The sequence below is a fragment of the Atractosteus spatula genome, chromosome 1, assembly GCF_055471065.1.
Source record: "Atractosteus spatula isolate fAtrSpa1 chromosome 1, fAtrSpa1.hap1, whole genome shotgun sequence".
In the NCBI taxonomy this organism is placed as follows: domain Eukaryota; kingdom Metazoa; phylum Chordata; class Actinopteri; order Semionotiformes; family Lepisosteidae; genus Atractosteus; species Atractosteus spatula.
Genome location: NC_142706.1, coordinates 53,780,449 through 53,802,608, shown reverse-complemented (window position 1 = coordinate 53,802,608; position 22,160 = coordinate 53,780,449). Strand labels below are relative to the sequence as shown.

Sequence of the window (22,160 nt, the reverse complement as noted above, 5' to 3'; positions counted from 1 at the left end):
AACGCCACTAGTGACATATTTCTAGTGCATTGTAATCAGAGACACAATGTTACAGTGATCATGCAACAGAGCTGGGGGTTTTGTGTTCAAGCCCATTTCCTTCAAAGAACCAGTACAGTGTAACTAGTCTATTAACAGGTAATATTGTGCATGTGTTATCTACAAAGAGTTAATAAAAGCTTATTATAGTTTATTATGAAGTGTAACAACTTAACCCAAGTAGTGGGTCAGTCCCTCTCAACCTGCAGCTTTCTGAACAAAGACAAACTGATAAAAGAGCCATACAAAAATTTAGATCAAACTTAAAAGGAGGTTGTAGGAGGGAAGGTTTAGTAGTTTGTATGCCCTTTAGGAAGGTGAGGGTATATAACAATTCAAAATTATTTTTTTCGGAATGAACAATATTCTGTTCTAGACATTAACATCATGCAGTGTTCACCCAAGTCAACACATGCAGGGGAAACTGATAACTATGCAAACAAAAGAGGCCTTGGGGAAATAAAGGAAGGACCGAATTTTAAAGGCCAGGTATATTCTTCCCAGAACTCAGCTTAATGCATTTTTCAGCCACAGATCAAATGCCACCATATCAAAGAAATCAGTAAAGAGACATGTAGTAGGGAGAACATAAAAATCTTTTTTTGCAAATGAGCAAGAGGCCGTAAAACGGTACCATACAGTAAACGTTCAATGTTTCTAAAATGATAATTTTGTTCCGTCTCTGGCTTTGTTTCCTAGAGTCTGAAGAACAGCAGGTTTTGAAATGTATTCACAGGCCTGTCTTTATCTTATCCTCACCAAAGTGTTAAGGGGTAGGTTAGACTAAAAATTGGAGACCTCAAACTACATCATATTCTTTGTAGATAATAAGGACTGACAGGGGAAAAGATACTAATACATTCCCAAAGTTTTGTGGTAGAATGGACAGAGATCGTTACTGTACAGTTACTAATATTAGGGCAGTATTTAAGAAACATATGCAACAAAGGGCCTTCAAAACATTCTCTGTTGCATTTTCTTTTTTAAGAAGGTTTTTTCTCAGATACATTTTCAGATACTTGACTGATTTACATCTCTTTGTATGATGTAAACTCTTCTTTGTGTATTTCAGAAAGATTTAATGGTGTCCCTATATTTTAACTTCCAAAGAAAACATTAATGATTATTTTTTTTGCAAGACTTAACAAATTATTAAGAAATGTTATGAAACATACTAAGAGCCCTTTGCTTTAATTCCCGTCTTGGGTTTCATTTAGTTTTTTTTATTAGCTAAGGAAATGAAATGGAAAGCTTAGATCCTCTGCTTAAAAGTAGCAGTGACTTTTTTCATATTTAACACAGCATGAGCAAAGGCTATTATTTACCATGTGCACTGGGGTCACATAATTATGAGCACGTTTCGTAATGAGCAAGAAGTGCTGTGCTCATTTAATTTATGATATTGTAGAACCATCTCATATAGAGGTTCTTTTGTTTAATGGGACTTGTGCTGAATCATACATCAAGCTTTCCTCTCTCTTTAGTTTTACTACCTACTTGCTTATTTGTTTGGTTTGGATGAAAATTGAGGTCTGATATTTTATGTCAGTAATGATATGAGCTGTATTATTCCACCCAAAACTAGAGGAAAGCATTTTAAATTATATCCAGCCAATACCCTTTTGAGTCTATATTTTAGGAGCATTGTTCCTTATTGAGATTTAATGTTTGAGAGATTTGTGGGTTATGGAAAATGTGTTTTTGGAATGAGCTTATAATGTTGAACTGTGTCCCATTCTCTTTTCTTCTGTGCTTTAAACCTCTTGATTTAATCTGTACTGAAGCCTCAAAATGTCTCTGATTGTACTCTTTAGCAATGTAAGACTGATTAAAAAAATCCAAAGGAAATATAGTTTCACTTAAATTACCTTTGAAGAGTTTATACCAAATGCGCAATGAAAAAAAAAAGTCTAAATACATGCAAAGGTAATTTTCTACTAGTAAGGTTCAGTGACTCATAATTTGAATGACTAAAGCATTGAAACAACAAAAATGTACCAGTTACTGCTTGGATTTAGGCTTTTTCAAAGAAATGAAACTCAACCCTCTTCTCAGGCAAATAGATGCTGACATTGTCTAAATAATGGATCAAAACACGCCATCTCTTTGGTTTAAAGTAACTGAATATTCCAGGAAGTTGAGATTGGGTACTTAAATTGAAACAATACCAAATTTACAATAAACATCTTTATTTTCAATTTCAAACCCAGGTGTTTTACAATGATTCTTAGTTTGTTGTGTGTGTAGGAATTCACTGATGCAGAGAATCTCATAAAAATGTAAAGTGTAAGGAATTTATATTTTGTCAAATGTAATTTTTACACTTATCATGTATTGTATTATTGAAAGTTATTTTAATTAATATATTTTTGATTAACATAATTATTTGAATAGCTTCTTTTACTTTATCAGCAGTGTGTAATGTAACTATAAATCTGAAAATTGTATAAAGAATATTTTAAATCTTAATATCCAGAAATGACTATAATGAAAAAAATTGTAAAATACTGGATGTCTACGTACCATATAAATAGTTACTTGGGTAAGATGTATAAAGTATAAGAACAACTTAATCAATATAGGATGAAATATCGAGGCACACCACAACAGAGTTAAGGCTCTTTTTTATGCTTTAAACATGACAATTACATAGTGGTTGATATAAACCCTTTAATATAATATTACAAAAATTACATTCTTAAGACAACTTTAAATAAGTTATAAATGTTAAATTCAAGTTCTTTGCTTTTACTGATTGAAGCAAATGCATTACAGTATGTTGTGATCTCTAGTGAAGGCTGGGCTCTATTACATAGCTGCTTCAAAAACAAAAAGTTCATGCACAACAACAAGCACTAATAGCACAGTACTGATCTGTAAACGGATGGCGTGCAATGATCTAGTCGTTTGAGGAAGAGGGGGTGTTTCATCTCTGAAATGAGAGGCACATATTTACATTTAGAAATTGCTTAAAATTTGCCCTCCAGAATTCTTTTTAAAAAATACGACCAAACATGACTAAACCATTTGGGGCTCCTGACGAGAAAAGTTATTTAAATATTATAAGAAATATATAATCCCTTTAATACCTCATGATGTAGTGGAGTGTTTATAAAAGGAAATTGGTATGTTTGATTTTAAAACAGCCGTGCTTGAGACATGACCAACATGTGAGAAAGACAAGATCATTTCTTTAATCTGTCTAGCCACTGGTTTGCCTGGACTCTGGCCATTCTCAAGATCTCATAGTACTCCGGTATCTGATCCAGAAACTTTGGGAGTGTTCCTTAGAAACTGGAGATGCCCATGATTAGCCACAGTAGGAACAGTTATGTTAGACGTACTGTTAATTCAGAAAGCATTGGGATATTGTAGACGTGGACTGGGAAGCCTCATCACGTCTGCTGGCAGATTCTTTTCAAAGCCAGATATCAGTAATCACTTGCTAAAACAGGGACTGTGACTGGCAACAAACTGGTTGATGTTATTTTCCCTTGATAGCTTGAGCATCAGCTAGGAGGCTTGAGCTTACACTGCTACTTGGGTCACAGAGCATTACAGCTTTGTTTGTCACACATGGGATTGTTTTCAACAGAGGCAGTATAATATCTAAAGCATAAAATAGCATTCTTTTAATTCCTTACTTATATGCAGCAACTGTTGGTTCAAGTACCTAATGAGAAAAGAGGTCTTGCAATCTGTGAGCCTGAACTGATTTTTATCTAGATGAAGGAATAACTATGAATTTAGTTTGGTTAATCACCTGATCTCTGATGTTTTCCTCCAGGAGAAGTGGTGCAGTGTGGCTGTAACCAGTGAGCTCTTCTATCTTTCAGGCATTCATGTGTCACCTTTGCAAGGGCAAACCGACAAGTACACATTTCTTACAAGGAATGTGATGCTATGCTTGTACTTTAGGGAGTGTTGAAGAGTGCAAAAGGAAAGCATGAAATCTTAACAGTTTCATAGGTACATGACAACCTCACATAAAATAGGTTATTTGGCTAACCTTGCATAAATAATTATTATATGTAGGGGAAAATGTGTTGCATTTGTAAATTTTCATAAAACGTGTGTGTGTATATATATATATGTCATTGTCACCTAACAGTACAGTGGGTCAGTAAAGATCTTTACATGTACAGATGCAGCCATTCAAAGTGAGCGGTACAGACACGTACCGGAGGTAATTGGCTATGGTGTTGCGCATTGTGACGCACGATGATGCGCGGTACGTGATTGGTTGACCGACAGGGGCACTCGTGGTCCGTTGGTCTGTCGTAGAAAGATTTACAGTAAACGTCTTTACTGTGCCCGTTGTAGTATTGAATATTTATATGGAATTTTACCACTGAAGGGAAATCTTAGTAGCTGAGCATAAAAAGAATAGGAGCATACTGTAACGCATGTGAAGGCCATAAACGATATTAATTTTGGAAGTTAAACATACAGTATATGGCTGGTCTCGGTACTTTAAAGAAAACATACACACCAGTATTCCATTTCTCCCTAAACATTTTAAGCATTGAAGTCTTTAACTAACGAGATACCGGAGTCAACAAGCATACTTTTAGTATTTGATTAAAAGGGAATATAATATGGAATCGCGTATCTAAAGAAATTAATAACGATATAATTATATTCATGTACCGCAACACAAGAATAGTACACGCTGTACATTGTCTGTTGATAATGTTTCTGTAGTGCTTTTTCAGCACTCTGCATGTGACCTTGCCGGTGGCGCTGTGGGTTAGGTTCCTGACTCCCATGTCACACGGTCTGTGATTGAATCCCACTGTGGAACCATGACTTTTTTTTTAACAAACATTTCTTTGAAAAAATGAAACGTTTCCCTTGGTCAGAGATTAAATAAAACCTCACTCGCACCAAACAAATTTATATTTCTAAATATCACAACATGATCGAATTTAAGTCATTTTAATAACAATGAATAGTCACCAGGGGTTACAATATAAACATTTATATTGATTTAAATCGCGTTTTGATTTAAATCGCAAACGCGGGTTTGAATATATGTGTTTTTTGATTCACAATCAGACAAATGCAACATAAATTGATATCTTTGTTCATGCACAAACAGTGGCATGTTACATTATTAATTTGGGTGTCTCCTCTTGCCAGAAAGCTCTAAATTGCATTTTGAGTGCGGTTTTTTACTTTTTCTAAATTGCAACCCATAAATAAAGCTGATACAGTTTAGACTTATTTTAAACTGTATTACAGCAGCACAATGGACAATGCAACGTAAATTGCAAAAATGCACTTGGAATCTGTCCAAGCCCTACTTGTCAGGCATTTTCTTTTACTGCAACGGACATAAAAACTCCCTTGCTTTTAACAGAGCGTTTCATAATTTCTAACTACGAAAATTATTTAAACTGCGACACTTATCATTCATTCCATTCCATTCCATGATCAGTCTTCCATTTCTCCCTAAACATTTTAAGCATGAAAGTTTTATGAAACGGTGCCCAAATATGCGATTGCTGTATGGAATGAATTTTAATTTTAAAAAATTATTTAACACGAAAATTAAGCTGTTTACATCTTCCGCCTGAGAACAGTCACCCGTTGCTACCCAACGCAGAAACACAGCCACTAACTAGCAAAGAGAGGACATTAGCTAGCCAATATGATAAAGAAATAAATGATTATTTTATTTCTTTTGCACATTTATTTGAACATTTCCATCGATTGTACAAGCACTTGGAAACTGTCCAATCCCTAGTTCATCAGGCATTTTCTTTTACGCTGCAGGCATTCTCCTGGTCTGGCGCCGATCTGTGTCTTCTAGGATATAATGCCAGCGAACTCTTGTTTTTATGTCCACTATAACAGACGAATCTCCTTTGCTTTTAACCGAGCGTCTAACCCCTCTGATTGGAGAAAAAAGACGTGCTGGTTTGCTATACATACTGTACCAGGAAGATGATTTCTTTCTATTCGAAACGTGTATTTTAAAAGTTTAAGAAGTAAAAACCTTACAGCGTACACAGATTACTAAACTGATCAGGATCGTTATCTTTGTCTTATCCATAATAATGTTCACCGCTCTGTCCAGCAAATTAATAATAAACTTTATTTTATATAGTGTTTTAAATGAATAAGTAATTAGATTGCTCATAAACCTAATCGCTTTTTCTACATAAACACAGCGTGATTGCTCTCTGAAAATGCTTTTTCTTTTTATTTAGGCTCAGATTTCAACTATAGATCGTATTATTATAAACTTTCTTGGAAAAATGTCTTTTATGTAAACCATGTTTGCTATTAATTCATTTAGCGCTAGAATATGTTCATTGTCTTCCAATCGAGTCGAGTTGACATTAGAAGCTTGCCACGCCCGGACTGTTACACCAATGCATTAGCATGTTAAAGCGATTTCATTGAGGAGCCTAGCTTTCTTAACTAGTAAGTACTGTACTTCCTACTTTGAAAATACCTGTAAAACCGGTTTAATTCGTCACAGCCAGCACTCCCGCAGAGAGGGGGGTTGTACTCGTTAATGTCTTAGCACAAAGCAGAAACTTCTTGTATTTTCTGATGACATACAAGTGGAAAGATTACAGATTTTAATCGTCTTTTTTCTGAACCAGGAAAAATCTGATCATGTTTCTCTATAACAATAATAAAAAACTTTATTTTACATATCACCTTTAAAAGTGGCATCTCAAAACAATACAGTAGATGTAAACCACAGATTACAAAGTAAATACCCAGACAAACGCAAACGCGTTTTTAATAAAATGCTTTCATTCATTCAGCAGAGAGAGAGCGTAAAACCTGGGCGTAACAGCTGTTCCTTTTTCTGATCACTCGCTCTCTGGATAAATGTCTCGCCTGTCCTGTTCTTTGTTTTCCTAATTTGCCGATTATGCCTGCTGCGATCCACTCCTCCCTCACACCTAAAGAAGACTATTTTAAATTTCTTTGCGTGGTCCATTGTGCAATTAACCCTTGTATGTGCTGTCCTTAAGGTGATATCACATAAAGGTGATATGTAAAATAATGTTTTTATTATTGTTATAGAGAAACATGATCAGATTTTCCCCGGTTCAGAAAAAAAGATCTAAAGTACTGTACTGTATACTAGTTTGTCACTCTTCTCATCCCCTCTTTGCTAAATGGCTTTTGAATAGAGTCACATGAAGAGAGAGGTGAAACAGCCTTACACAGCCCTGTCGCAGTACACAAATATAATTATATCTTATTAATTTCTTTAGATACGCGATTCTTTTAATACAGTCTTTTCTGTGCTCTAGAGGATCCTTGTGATATTTCGAGCTCTGGTTGAATGATAAGTGTCGCAGTTTAAATAATTTTCGTAGTTAGAAATTATGGAACGCTCTGTTAAAAGCAAGGGAGTTTTTATGTCCGTTGCAGTTTTTTTGCAACATGAATATAATTATATCGTTATTAATTTCTTTAGATACGCGATTCCATATTATATTCCCTTTTAATCAAATTCTAAAAGTATGCTTGTTGACTCCAGTATCACGTTAGTTAAAGACTTCGATGCTTAAAATGTTTGGGGAGAAATGGAATACTGGTGTGTATGTTTTCTTTAAAGTACCGAGATCAGCCATATACTGTATGTTTAAGTTCCAAAATTAATATCGTTTATGGCCTTCACACGCATTGCAGTATGCTCCTATTCTTTTTATGCTCAGGCACTAAGATTTCCCTTCAGTGGTAAAATTCCATATAAATATTCAATACTTAAACGGGCACAGTTAAGACATTAAATATACATATACATACTGTATACAGTACAGTTTGCATACGGTAATATGTTTATGTTCCTAAATCAATCTCTTTTATGAGCATGTGAAAGGCATGGTGAATCGATTCTCAAAAATTACTGTACTTTGCATGATTGGAAACAAATGCGTGATTGCGAAATGCTGTGGTGTTACTTTTACAAAGACGGTCAATGAAAAAAAGAATGTGGACCAGGGCAATACTTTGAGTTTACACTTACAGCTTGTCCAAGGTCATTCATTATTAATACTATTAGTAATATCTTCGTTAAAGACTTTGATGGCGACAGCTCAAACATGAGAGGTTGAGCTTAATTAGCTCCACCTTGCGGAAATTCCGGATACTATTATTTGGCTTGTGGTATTATATGAGAATTTACGGTAACTAGCGGTATTTACCGGTAACTCGCGGTAGACTGCGTACAGCGCACCGTAAAATAATGCGGTATCGCCCGCGCATTTTGAATGGCTGCATCTGTATGCACACATATACAAAGAGGAAGTATGTACCCACTGTGCAAGATATACTCTTGAATCTATTGACCTCGAAGGCAGCAGCTCATTTTATGTTTATTTAATGGATTGGAAAATAATGAAAGTTGTCCTCCACTTGTTTCAGAGATCCTGAAGGTAATAGCTGCATTGCTGAAGAATTCCCCCCAGTGTGCAGAGAGCATGGATGTGCGCAGAGTCTTCTTATCCGACATGATCAAAATTTTCAATAACAGCCGAGACAACAGGCGGTAAGGGTTCATGGAGGCAGAGGGTACTAAAACTTGATTTTTCCTGCCCAGGCAAATTTAGAATCAAGATAGCAACAGGAAATGGGTCCTGTTGGTCTCTTATTTGTACAAAGAGGGTGTCATACTGCCAGTCTTCTTTGTGTGATGTGTAATTCTCAGTTTTCAATAGCAGAGAGACATAGGTGTGTTGATGGGTTTGTGCTCACTGTGTCCGTCAGGAGCTTGCTGCAGTGCTCCGTGTGGCAGGAGTGGATGCTCTCCCTCTGTTACATCAACCCCCAGAACTCGGAAGAGCAGAAGATAACCGAAATGGTCTACGCCATCTTCCGGATCCTCCTCTACCACGCCATCAAGTACGAGTGGGGAGGCTGGCGTGTCTGGGTGGATACTCTATCCATCACTCACTCCAAGGTAGAGAGAAAAGCATCACTTCCTTTTCTTTTTTTCCCCCATTTTTTCTTGGAAAGGTCTTGTTGATTAAAATCTATAGGCCACGATAAGAAATTAACCTTTTCTTTCAAGGTAAAAAAAGAAAAGGTTTCCATAGAGGAGAATCATCTATACTGTATAAAATAAATTTCACTTTATTTCATTAGAGTTAGACACTTTTCTTTGTCACACAACATGTTTTTCAAGGATTTGCCTAGGACAAAATCTGTGCTTTGGTGTGTTGAATTAGTATTTTGAACATGTTTAAACTAGGTACGTTCTTCAAGGAAAGTAAGGTTGGTGGATGCCACTTTTTTTTTTTACTGGCATTGTTAATTTTAAAAACGGCATTTTTGTTGAGCTTTTGGGATATTTTCTTGAATGTACAGTTTCCTTTTAGTGAAGTAATGTTGCCTCTGTACCACCAGGTGGCAGAGCTGTTCTGCTTGGCGAGTGTGTTCGAGGTATGACGGTCTCTGACAGCCCTGTTCTATGATCAAGGCTCGGGTTTCCAGGCCTCTGTTAATCTAATTTAAATATGAATCCTACTAGTCAGATAAACCTGACTACTTGCATTGTTTTTTTCTGTAGGTTTAACTTCACTTTCTTCTATTTTTTTGTAGTATATGAATGGCAAACAAGTTCAAAAAGTAATCTACACCCCATTTTGTAAAAATGACCGTTTCAAATTTAGTGTTACTGTATTTACTTAAAAAAATAGATCTGCAGCTACCATATTTCATTTTCCTTTTAAAATGCTGTTCTGATTAATGCTGTTTTCAGATGATGGCTAATGTGTACTTGTTCATTTTTGGATCTCTGATCACAAGTCTGAGTAAATCATGTAGAGTACAAAATGAATTACAAAAATAACTGGATATTCTTTTAACGTACATTTTTATAAATATACTAAGACCACTTTATGTTCATATCTGCAGCATTTTATGTTATTTAAAGGCAGAAAAACAGCAAAAATGGAACTAGTTAGATTATAAAAATCATTCACTGCTTTTCAAGACGGTTTTGAATTTAGATTCAATGAAAATGTAGGGCTCAGAAATATAATCTGCATTTTTGTGTGAATAATTTAGGAATTTATTTTTTTAGACTGATTTTTTTTTTAGTTTTTAAATAATGCAGCAGCCTTTTCTTTTTGAACCGAGACACGGTGGAAAATAGTTTAACCAACTAAAGGAACGCAACCAACACTCTAGTAAGTGTAGAGGAATTGATCACGCTTTTCAACCCCAGACAGGCTGTAATTGCTTTTTTCCTATAATTGTACAAGATTAATGCTTTTTCTGCTTTGCGCTGTTTACAATACGCCGGTACTAATCTAAAAACACTGTTCTCCGACAAGGAACCAGACTTGCAGAATTCGATAGGCTTGCCAGTGCTACACATCAAGATACATGCATCTGCTATAAAAAAGGAGAAGAAACTCAATTGCAATTTTATTGTCCAGTTTGATAGATTTCCTGCCACCTTTCTGGTAGCCAGGCTGTTTGTCACTGTAATCCACTCCTCCCACAGCTGGAGGTCCGTGCGACTGCTTTCTGTTCAGACCTGAGAGAGCGGTACCTTTCCATTTCGTCTTTCTGCAGAGGCCTTTTAAAACTGCAATTTACTCTTCAGTTTTTCTTCTAAAATATTTGGTTTCCGTGTATTTAAGCAGTTTACTAACGATATATGTGGACAAAAATACAGTAGCACAAGAGAAAGAATTTGTACCTTTTTTGTTTCATGTAGCTATGGGTTTTGAATTTCATTTAGAAAACCCGTGAAGAATGCATTTGAAATGTAGGGGAATGTTTTCAATAAAATACCATCAGTGCCATTTACCTCTGGAAAGAAACAATGTGGTGTAACTTCTGTAATGCCATTATCCATTTTCTTTCCTCAAAACTACCTAGAGAATTTTTTTTGGCAGTTAACACTATTTGCTTCAGTACAGGTATGTAAAAAGTGAAAAGCAAAACATTTCACTTCTCTAAGGAAAATTTAGAAAAATATTTTTGATAAGTATTGATAGTGTCGTACTTGCAAATAAGCTTCTATCTTAATTTAAGGTGCTTAAAATATAGAAAATATTTTAGGTTGTATTTTGCAGCTTTCTGTTCTTATAAAGCTTGGACAGTTCTGTAGAATTCAGAAATTCATATAGTCTCTTGCTGTTCCATTTGACATAGCCTCCTGGACTTCACATTTTTGTCATCCAGTAGATCTAAGGTCACCCTTGTATGAGCACTCACATTACTTTCTGAAGTGCTCAGACTTGGCCGAGTTCTTAGCAGTGCCTTCTGTTTTAGCTACTGGCCCACATTTTGTGCAAGCAGATGTTTCTGCTTGTGGGCCTGCTGACACAACAGCCCCTACCTTCTGCCAGTCCAGTGGGCTCTGTTCCTGAGGTGTTCTTGTTTGTGTGTTCGATGAGCTGTTCCCACAGATACAGGGATGACAGTTTTTGGCAAAACTGTTAGTTTTGGAGACATGCTGCAGATTTTTCTTGTTAGTGCACATTTCAGTGCATTTCAGTAGGCTTGTCCTGAAGAATTTACTGTATATGTTTTCTGAAAAACCTTTTAATTACATTATCTGCAGTTCCGGGTTTGTGCGCTGTGCAACGTTTGTAAAATTAGTGTAACATTAAACACATAAATATGGTTGCTAATAATTATAATATACATTAACAATGGCCTATTCTAAAGTCTTAGCTTCCAGAAATATCAAACTATAGACAGCAAAGGTGTTTGAGTTACCAAGGTTGCTCTATCCGTCTTCAGCTGGAAAATCTATAGTTCTTACTGCCTTTACAATTTAGCAATCTTAACAATCTACAAGTTAATATCTCAAACTGTTTTGTGTTTTACTGTCCTTTTCCATTTATGGAACAAGCAAAACTTTATTCTTGCTTCAGGCATACTCACTGAGCATTAAAATCATCCTGCACTGCTACCAAACAGACCGCAGATATACAGATGTACTTTTCAAAAGGTGACACCATTTTCTACCATCAGTGTTAATCTCTCCACTACGTATAACACAACATTGTGTTCCAGAGTGATTCATCAAGATGAATATGGTATTCTGATAAAGGCTTTGTTTTGGAAAAATATGAGATGAAGAGAATCCACTGAGGCTTGTGCTTCAATATTCTATTCCACCTCACCTGCCTTAAGATGCCTTCATAAACATGAGTACTGCTGAATAGCAGATTTGTTTCTGGTCCACACTTTTTTCTTTTCCTGCAGCAACTTGTTTTGTCATATTTGTAATAGTAGATTAAGGGGAAACTAGTTGTCTTTCATGGATTTTGTTATTGGTGTAATAATAATAATATATCCTTTATTTAGCCAGCTCAATTAATTGAGAAGAAATTCTCATTTTCAGTAATGGCCTGGTTAAGAGGAGACTTATTTGTAGACTACAGAGGCAAACATAATTTAGCAGCGGAAAATGGAGAGACAGCAAAGAAAAATATTAAATATGTTAAAAAAAACATTAAGAGCCAAATAAATTTATTGTAAGTGCTTTATCCTGTTTTTTAATAAATTAATTTAAACGAATGTAGCCTTAACTATTGGTGTAGTATATTCCATTCACTGGCTACTGCAAACTGAAAGGTATTTGATTGAAGTTGGAAATTAGGTTATGTGGTCATAGATTATAAACTGAGGTACACGAAAATTTGGGGGATATGGGGGAGCCCAGCAGTTGTAGAGTAAAGGTTGTGAGTTGCATTAGAAGAAGCATCAGTGGCAAACCTTATTGCTGAACAACAGTATGATAATAGAGCCCATGTTCGACTCACAATAACATTAATCTGTTTCAGGACTATTTAATGTCCAGAGTTTGATATAAAATCTGATATCCACAGCTAGTTTGAGTCTGTAAATAGAAAACCTCCCAATAATAAACAGGATGATCTAGAATATGGTGACTTGGCCTGTTGATTGAACATGGACTAGAAGCACCTGGAATACCAGTGGTCTCAAATATTTCCTTTTACTGTAGATGAGTCTGGGTAGATGTTAGCATCTTGATCTTTGCTGGGTAAAAAAATCCAGATATGTGCCCGACAGACTACATTGATTTTTGGAGAAATTGCATTTAGCTAATCCAATTAGAGTGAGCTTGACTTCTTATTTCCCCTTTGTTTTGTGGTTTTACTGTATCTATTGATCTAAAATGGGAGCTGGTCCTTTCCAGCCCTACAGCACGTCTACAGCTTCAAAACTGATCTACACTGAAGAGCACATAGCCATCACTGCCTACAGCACGAAACTGGAAGGAGAACAGTTATTTCTCTTTCCTGGGGTTGTGCGCAGAGAAATGTCTACATAAGCCAGTTGGTAATTTCCTCTGTGAATTGATCATAGCTCATATGTGTTCCGAATCTTTACAAATTGATGATTCAAAGCTGACTTATAAGAAGTATTAGATTGTGGCTTCCCAGGACCATGGCTGTCCGTACCTGGGCAATGACCAGTGCCTTTAGGAAGGTAGATATCGCTGTCATTGGTGAACAAGAAATCATGTATGTATGAAACTGATATTCTCTTTCTATTTAACTGTAGGTGGATTATATTGATTCATTCCTAATGTACAAGGAATTAGATGTGAAGCATGCAGTGTAGTCTTATTCTTATTATTCATTTAGCTGACGTACAGTGGTATGACCAAGCTTAGAATTCAACATAATTGCATTATGTTAAATGGTAAAACATGTTTTTGTAAAGTAAAAAATGTATTTTTAATCATTACCTCATTTTTTCATCTGATTTTTTCCATAATGTAAATTAGCCTCAGATTTTAGCTGATTTTGTTGGCCACCCAGTACTGAACATACATTGCAGCACTAACTGGTATTTTAAACTGCCAAACTTGGTTACTCAGAGTTGCACTTTTTTCCTACAATAGTCACTTGATCTTTAAGGAGAGCATTTTTAAGGGTTAGATTTACATCATCCACGCAGGTACTGGATACTTTTGTGAAATCATATTTTCCAAACTAATTATATCAACTTTGTGATATATGCTAAGAATGCGTTCCACTAATTGGTAAATGTTGAATGTCAAATTAAGCTGAAATTAATGGCACAGCAAGTGTTGTGGTTGTTAGCTTGAAAAAAAAAAGTCTTTAACTAGTGGTGCATTTAGAAGCTTTCTGCACTGAGCAAACAGCTATAGATTAGCAATCAAATGATTTAGAAGATTAATGACTAGCCTTGTAGCAAGCTAATTTAGAACAATATCTGCTAATTAATTGCAAATTATCAGGTTTTCTGTTACAAATGCAAATGCCTTTAGGAAAAATGGTAAACTACACATAGGTAAATTCTTACCCCGGTTTGACTTTCTGTCTTCAGGCCCTATTTGATTAATGTACCACTAATAAATGAAAAGTGCAAAACCAGTCTTAATAGATGGACACCACTTCTAGAATTTGGCAAAAGCAAGAAAATCCATTGCTATGCCACTCTTTAACAAATGATCCAAAACATGTTATTTCCAAGTGAAATGCCACAATTCTGATCATATTGTTTTACTATAACCCATGATTCATGCCAGCTAAGATTTTACAAAGTTTTAAACAGCATTGGCATACAGTATGTTTTAACTTTCTAAAGAACATTTTATAAAAATAGCAAGGTTCTGAATCAGAACACATACTTGCATTATGCATCGTTTAGTGCAAACAGAAAGCTAAACATAGATTTTAATATCAAATACTCAAAGTAGATATTTCACATGGCAAATAATAGAAAATGTTGATATATACATATACATATGTCATGAACAATATAAAAAAAATACATTTAATGTCACTTTAATAAAAGGAGCATTTTAAGAAACACAAGTTGGATTTTGGAAAAGAAGCAATACTAACAGCTGTGCCATGATTCTTAAAGTCAATTTAAAAACCATAGGAATCCAAGGTAAAGACGCATACTGTATGAATCACAAATTAGTAAATAAAATCTGCATGTCATCTTAGGGGACACAAGCTTTAAGTAAGCAGATTTTAGGCCTGTTTCTTTTCCTGTTCTAGATAAACAGGTTCAGAAAAGATTCTCATTGTGTTGGCAAACAAAATTTGCACATACAAAAATAGGAGGGATATCAAATAGAAATTGTGGGATTACTTAACAAAACCATGGAATGGGCAGACACATGACAAGTACAATTAGTGCAAATTCTGATCCTGGTAGGATCATACACTATATATATGATATTGTTGTTTTGGAGTTGCAGGAATCTACACATCTACACTGGGTATTTACATAGATTTTTTTATATCCCCATCAAGATAACATAATAAGATCATTTAAATGCAGGTAAGTTGTGTATAATCATTACAATGTACTATTAAAACCTCACTTAGAATACTTGCTCTTCATGTAATGGAAAGGGTGTTAGAGTTCAACACCAGAGCAACAGATTTGATTCCTAGTCTTTGGGGATTGTTGTACTGTTATACATAGAGAGTCTCTACAGTCTAGAACAAAAGAGATTTTATTCAAGTATGCAATATCCTAAGATGTATAGATAGGGTTTAACCTGCGGGCCTGTTTATCCGTCGGTAGTGAAACAAGGACACAAGTTTACTATTGGAAATTAATTTAGGATGGGGAGTAGAAAACACATCTTTATATGAATTGTGGATATCTGACTTACCAGCCTGGTAGTCAAGGCTCAAGCTCTGGGCTCTTGTCAGAAATGGCTGGATGAAGTATGTTTTACAAGCAAGGTGGGTCAAAAGGGCTTCCCTTCCCTTTCTTATATTAAAACAATAAGCTATTTTAACCTACGGGAGAGCATTCTTAATACTGACTTACAGTATCTCTTATAAACTAAAAAAACTACAAAAGATAAGATTTGATATGATAAGATTGCAGATGTCTTTAGTGCAACATCTTATTTTTCAGGTTACTTTTGAGCATCACAAAGAGAACCTGGCGCGGATGTTCAGGGAGTACCAAAGACAGGGGGAGGAAGATGGAGGACAGGGTCCCATTAGAACTGTCTCCGGGGCCAGCAGTGAAGCAGACGTCCTGATCGGTGGTGAAGAAAGGAGCATTCTGAATATTTCTGAAGACTCCGGGCAGCAGAATGTGGAGGAAATGGCTCCCTCTACTGTGATTGATCTTAGAATTGAAGATAGAGAGGGTGCTGATGCTTCTCTTCAACCTTGTGCTACTGAAGAAACAGGCAAAACTGAAGTGCCCATCATTGGGGAAGAGGCACAGGATGGCAAGGAGGCAGTCAGTCAACCACCTAACGAAGCTCCTTTGGACCAAGGGCCCAAGATCTCTTCCGTGGAATTCAAATGTCCTGCAGAAGTCACACTCAAAGACCAATTAGAAACAAAAGCTGAAGACAGTAATGAAACTACTGCTGAAGATGTTTCCAGGGATGAAGCTAAAGCTGAAAGACAGCATGAAAACAAGGACGGGCCCTTAGCCGAAGACACTACATGCAGTGAACCTGCAGATGCTGAGAGAAATGAAGTTGCAGCAAAAGACGCAGCCAAAGATGAAGCCCACTCAGTTGAAGCATTTGTAGAGCAAATTTCTTCCGAGGCCTCTGCAAGACTGGAAGCCAAATTTGCAGAATCTGGTGGCTCAATCCGCACTAAAGAAGAATTTACTGATGGGTTATCTGTAAGTGACCAAAATAAGGCCAGTGATGAAAGCCTAGAAGACTCTCCCACACCTTTGTCAGCTGCAAAAACAGGGGAAGACAAAGAAGAAGTTAAGAACGAGGGAAAAGCAGATGTAGGCAATGAAGAGGAGCCTCAACCCGAGGAGGAGGAGGCAGATGGAGATCTGACAGAGAAGGAGCCTGTTTCAGAAGCAGCTGGAACTATGGTTTTGGAGAACCTGGAGAGATCACAGTCAGGAGGTGCTCAGTCTGATGAGACATCCAGTGGTGAAGCAGCAGAAACCAGCAGAGATGCCTATAAAGAGAGTGCTGAGAGCTCCAGCAACAGCACAACCAAGACCAAAGAGATTAAGATTGCTAGGCTGGATGTTTCCAGTGTGGCATCTGACACAGAAAGGCTGACGCTGAAAGAGCAACCATCACTGGTAACTTCCATCATCTTATGTATAGGCTTGTAGTTTTTGTTCTTTAAATGATCTCATATATCATGTCTTATTTAACATTAAGATAAATGACATATGAGAATATGAGAGACATAAAAGTGAGCTGAGCATTTACAGGTGGGAACTGACTGCCTTTGAAAATCTCTCTACCTTTTTTGTCTGGTCTTACATTTGGCTGTTTTTAATTTTTAAAGCCTGCCCACAGTGTGGACTCTTACTGTCTACAAGATTTTTATTTAACCACAAACAAGGAAGTAAAAATGAAAGATATGGATAGGAATACTTACAAAGGCATGAAGGATTAAACAGATTACCATTGTTTCTATTTTTAAATGAAGGATTCGAGTCAAGGCCTGTCCGCCGCAGCTGGATCTGCAGGGCCGGGCAGAGAGGGCTCCTCTTCGGGAAGGTCCACCATGTTCCGCATTCCCGAGTTCATGTGGTCTGACATGCACCAACGCCTGCTCACAGACCTGCTGTTCTCAATAGAGACTGACGTGCAGATGTGGAGGAGGTGAGGGATACTGCAGTCCGAGGGGATCAGAGTTCTTAACCTGTTGTTAACCTGCCCAAATGTGCTGATTTCTCCCTGAAATACTGTATTTAATTTCCAACACGGTGTGATCCAGATAACCCTTTTGGTGCTGTAAGTGTAAAGCAGGAACATTAGGTAGATAAACTGCTTTAGTGGTATTAAAAATCTTTATTAAAATGTGAATAATTTTCCAGGGTAATAAATTTATGCAGCAAGTGAGAAAATAAAACCTCAGCTTGTGAAAAGGATGTCCATTATGTTTTTAGTTCTGCACCACTTAATACTTGACAGTTTTTTTAATTGTGAATTCTTATCACTCAGTGTTCAGTGTCTTTATTAATACATGGAGTGCCTTTTTAACAGAGTTGAGGATATTTGTAACTCTTGTTTTCTGACTCCATGATAAAAATGTAATTAACAGGGGATACATGATGAACTAGCTTCCCTTAGTACCATTATCTACGAAAGCAGTATGGCAAGTGGGATTTGCGTTTTACTGTACTAATAAGTGGGCACCGTCATGAACCTTTCATTGAGGTGCAGGATATAGCCCGATGATTATGAAGCTCAAACTCTTGACAGTGCAGCTTATCCCATGACATGAAAGCTTAGCTTCTGTTTATGCTCAAGAGTAGGTAAACTTGAAGGTTGTCCTTACCATTGTGCCTATTGTCTTGTGTTTTGCTTTCAGTCATTCCACCAAGACGGTGATGGACTTTGTGAACAGCAGTGAGAATGTCATCTTTGTGCACAACACTGTCCACCTGATTTCCCAGGTCGTCGACAACATCATCATGGCTTGCGGTGGGATCCTACCTCTGCTCTCTGCTGCCACCTCTTCCACTGTGAGTCCTCACCATGTCTGCTAGGCATTCCTCTCTCAGCTGGGCTTCTGGTTTTTAGCAGATTGGTGTCCTCCTTCTTGACAATGCCTGTCATGTACAGTCATGTGGAGGATCTGTGTGTCGTTCGCTATGCTTTCTTTGAATTAAATTTTTAAAAAATGTTGCATTATATAGCTGCCTGATTTATGAATGCTGCTACCATTTTGTTCCTGCGGAATATTTAGCTGTTAAATATATTTCTTTAATGAAAGTTTGATTTCCTCCCCCCCTACCAGGCAAAATGATGGCTAATCTCTTGTATCAGTCGTGGTTCCTTTGTTTTCTCTGCAGCACGAGCTGGAGAATATCGAGCCGTCGCAGGGTCTTTCCGTTGAGGCTTCAGTAACCTTCCTCCAGAGACTGATTAGCCTTGTAGATGTGCTGATTTTCGCCAGCTCTCTCAGCTTCACCGAGATCGAGGCGGAAAAGAACATGTCTTCAGGGGGGATTCTGAGACAGTGCCTTAGACTGGGTAAACCACTTACTGCAGTACTCTGTAGCAGGGCTCCATTACAGGTTTCTTTCCCTCAGATTGATCCACTGATATAAAAATTTAATAGCCCCAGAGCCTTGTTTCTCTGTTTGTATTTTTCTTTTTTCTTATCTTGTTATTATAACCCTCAGCACAAAAATGATATAAAATAGGCGGTATGGTTAGCCATTTCACTTTAATGGTCTTGGACTTAGCCTTGGGCTTGTTAGGTTATATCCCATTACATTAAAGCTACAATGACAGCAGTGAGAGTTGCTGAACTGAATAAAAGAGTTTCAGACGCGTGCATTATTCATTTTATTCGTGCTTGCTTCATTCTCCGATGTCAGCTAGACCATGACTTACAATGTGATTAATAAACAAGTAAACCTGATTGCTTCCATTTATGTAATGGCAAATGCTGAGGTTTTCTTCGTTTTCCTAAATACTTGTTATGGAAAGGAGGTAGACGCAAAGGTTCCACGTTGCCTTTAAATTTATATTGGGCCATTATAATAGTGAGATGGAACGAAATGGATGGCAGACCGAACTCTGCTTTTAGAAAGCCGGTTTTATGAAATTAATATTTTATGAGGTATGCTCTCCCTTGTGCTGCTGTGTAATCTGATTGCTGGGTTGTAACAAGGTTTCTCTTGCTTCTTTTTATAAATGGGTATATGAATGCTCTAATGGAAAAGGCTCGTCCATTCCAGCCAGAATAATTCCCAGAATCTAAACGATTCAGGCTTTACATTCGTCAGTTGTCAAATGCGGTGGGAGAAAATAAAAAACCTTGCGCTTAAATATGGCATGTGATACATCAGATTAAGAGCTCAAAGCGCTGTTGCCTTGGCCTGAAAAGATGAGAAGTTATCAAACACAAAAGGGAAACAAGGTATACAAAGTACTTTATAATGTCAAGCCACACTCACCTTTTTAATGTTTTCAATTATTGAAGGTCCTAACTGTTGATGCTCGTGTGCTGCAGCGCCCAAGCCTTGTAAAGTTTCATCATACTGAAGCCGCTTGCTCTGTTGTTTGTGTGGCTTTACGGTTTGGTGTGTTTGTCACCGTGAGGCCTGGGCTATTTGATTTATTCTTTTTCTTCTTTCTTGCAGTGTGTGCTATGGCTGTCCGAAACTGTTTGGAATGTCAGCAGCACTCTCGCTTCAAACCAGGCATGGAAAATGCCAGGGGACAGAAAGCTATGCAAAGCCTCATGGGAACTGGAAAATCTGTCCCAGCACAGGCAAGTCAGATACCATTTTATTAACCTGACATTCCTAGGAATTCTGGAAATGTGAAATTTCACACTAATGATGCCTTTTCTTCTTAAAGGTTTATAGAGTATGCATACCCCTGTCATATTGAAATTTGTGCAGATGAGCTAGTTAACATCTATGTGACGCACATTAGAAAGGCCCAGACACAGCACTGTATGTAATGTAGTAAAGTAGTTTGGACTACTCTCTGTTCCTGGTATGACATCTTGTAAGAAAACGGGATGCTAAACTGGTAAAATTATCCAGACGCTTGTTAATCTTGCTACAATGCTAGCAAGACGATAAAACTACACATAAACCAAAGGGTCAGACGTAGGAGTTTTACACATTTGAAAAGAAAAAAAAAATAGTGTCGATTTTTTACTTTAGTTTTTCCTCTGGAAGTTCTGTTTTTGTTAAAGAATAAGGATTTCCCGCTATGGCTTTCAGAACCAGAACTAATGGATGCAGATGCAGTTGAAAAACTTCGTTTTCAATGAGGGTCTGAAAGAAGGTATAAGTGTACAATAAGTGAGTCACAGAAGAAGACAAAATGGTCATGTATTCATAATCTTTATGAGGGTGGGATATTGTTCTCAAGAGAAACAGAGGTGTGTCTGAGGAGGGGGAATGAGGTGGATCACTATGGTTCCAAAATCTGTTCAGCCAGACTGTTAAAATGCCTTCAGTGGGCACTACACTGTAAAAACAGTCAAATGAGTGAGAGAGAAGAATGTCACATGCTGATGAAGCAGTGTTTGATCTATTTAGGTGCTGCAAGAAACAAAGGCAAAATGATGTGTGAGTGCTGTCAGAAACTTCTATGGGTCGTGCTCAAAAGGTGGAAAAGTTTAGGGTAGGTTTTTGCCACTGAACACAGCAGGTACAGGGAGAATAAAAAGTACCTTGTATCATCTGTAAGGCAGATTGATGGCGAGGAAATAGTTTTACGTTTGATAACCTCATACGCACGTTTGGAAGAAACCTGACATCAGACATAAACATCAAAAACGTTTTGATGCCCTGGCTTCTGCAGTTATGACTCTGATCCCTGTAAAATGTTACAGGATAAGCTTAACAGGAGAGAAAGGTGCGCAACGGACAGAAATGCTCTTGTAGTCGATAAGGACTGATGTGGCAAAAAATTAGTGATGGCAGGGATTTATAGAGAAACAGGGTGGGGGTTTGGTGAGAACAATTTTCAGTCAAATATAACCAGAAAATCTCTGCATTTTTTCATTTTAATTCCTAATTTATGTTGACGCTTTCCATCATAATTGTGTTTGAGAGAGATTTACACCTGTGACCATAATTGTGATCAGTACCGTGTATGTGTATATGAATGTACAGTATATACATATAAATATGATGCATCGTCTATTTCCTCTGCTATCTGTGAACTCTTACAAACCTTAATTGATCCCATTTTTCCAAGCAACACTTTCGCATTTGTTTTTAACCAAGCCATGTATATAGATAAAATAGCCTTTGGGACTGTTGGACAGTTAACATACATCATTTAAGCCACCTTCTTTAGCCTGTTACTGTAAGCCCTGATTAGGGCTTTGGGGGCCTTTTTTCTCTGAAACTCTCATTTTCCACTGCAAAACTGAGCAGAAGAGAAAAACGATCATTGATTAGGTTTTGCAGATTTACTTTAATGGGATTGCTGCACTTAGTGAATTGTAAGTATTATCCTTTAAGGGTATATCTGTCTTTGAAACATTTTCACAAATAACAAAAATGCCTCTGAAAAAGAAAGAAAAAAAGCCTTTGTTGCATTATTATATTGCTTGAGTTATTGTGTTAGTTCATATCTTATTGCGTTACTCAGCCAATGCTCTTCCTAATGTGAAAGCAGTTATTTATAACCATATTTTTTATTTGATGAATTGACTTCCAGTAAA

The 22,160-nt window shown here is 36.9% G+C and overlaps 1 protein-coding gene across 8 annotated transcripts in view; it reads left to right on the top strand.

Moving 5' to 3' along the window:
* The window catches only part of lrba (LPS-responsive vesicle trafficking, beach and anchor containing), a 289,988-nt gene that overhangs the window by 64,950 nt on the left and 202,878 nt on the right, over positions 1 to 22,160 (top strand). For all 8 annotated transcript variants that reach the window (XM_088910702.1, XM_088910752.1, XM_088910744.1 and 5 more), the window contains exons 20-26: positions 8,440 to 8,563; positions 8,782 to 8,974; positions 15,922 to 17,082; positions 17,439 to 17,614; positions 18,327 to 18,480; positions 18,811 to 18,991; positions 20,110 to 20,240. In XM_088910702.1, the coding sequence (XP_088766828.1) occupies positions 8,440 to 8,563; positions 8,782 to 8,974; positions 15,922 to 17,082; positions 17,439 to 17,614; positions 18,327 to 18,480; positions 18,811 to 18,991; positions 20,110 to 20,240 (2,120 nt within the window). The remainder of the gene's footprint in view (positions 1 to 8,439; positions 8,564 to 8,781; positions 8,975 to 15,921; positions 17,083 to 17,438; positions 17,615 to 18,326; positions 18,481 to 18,810; positions 18,992 to 20,109; positions 20,241 to 22,160) is intronic.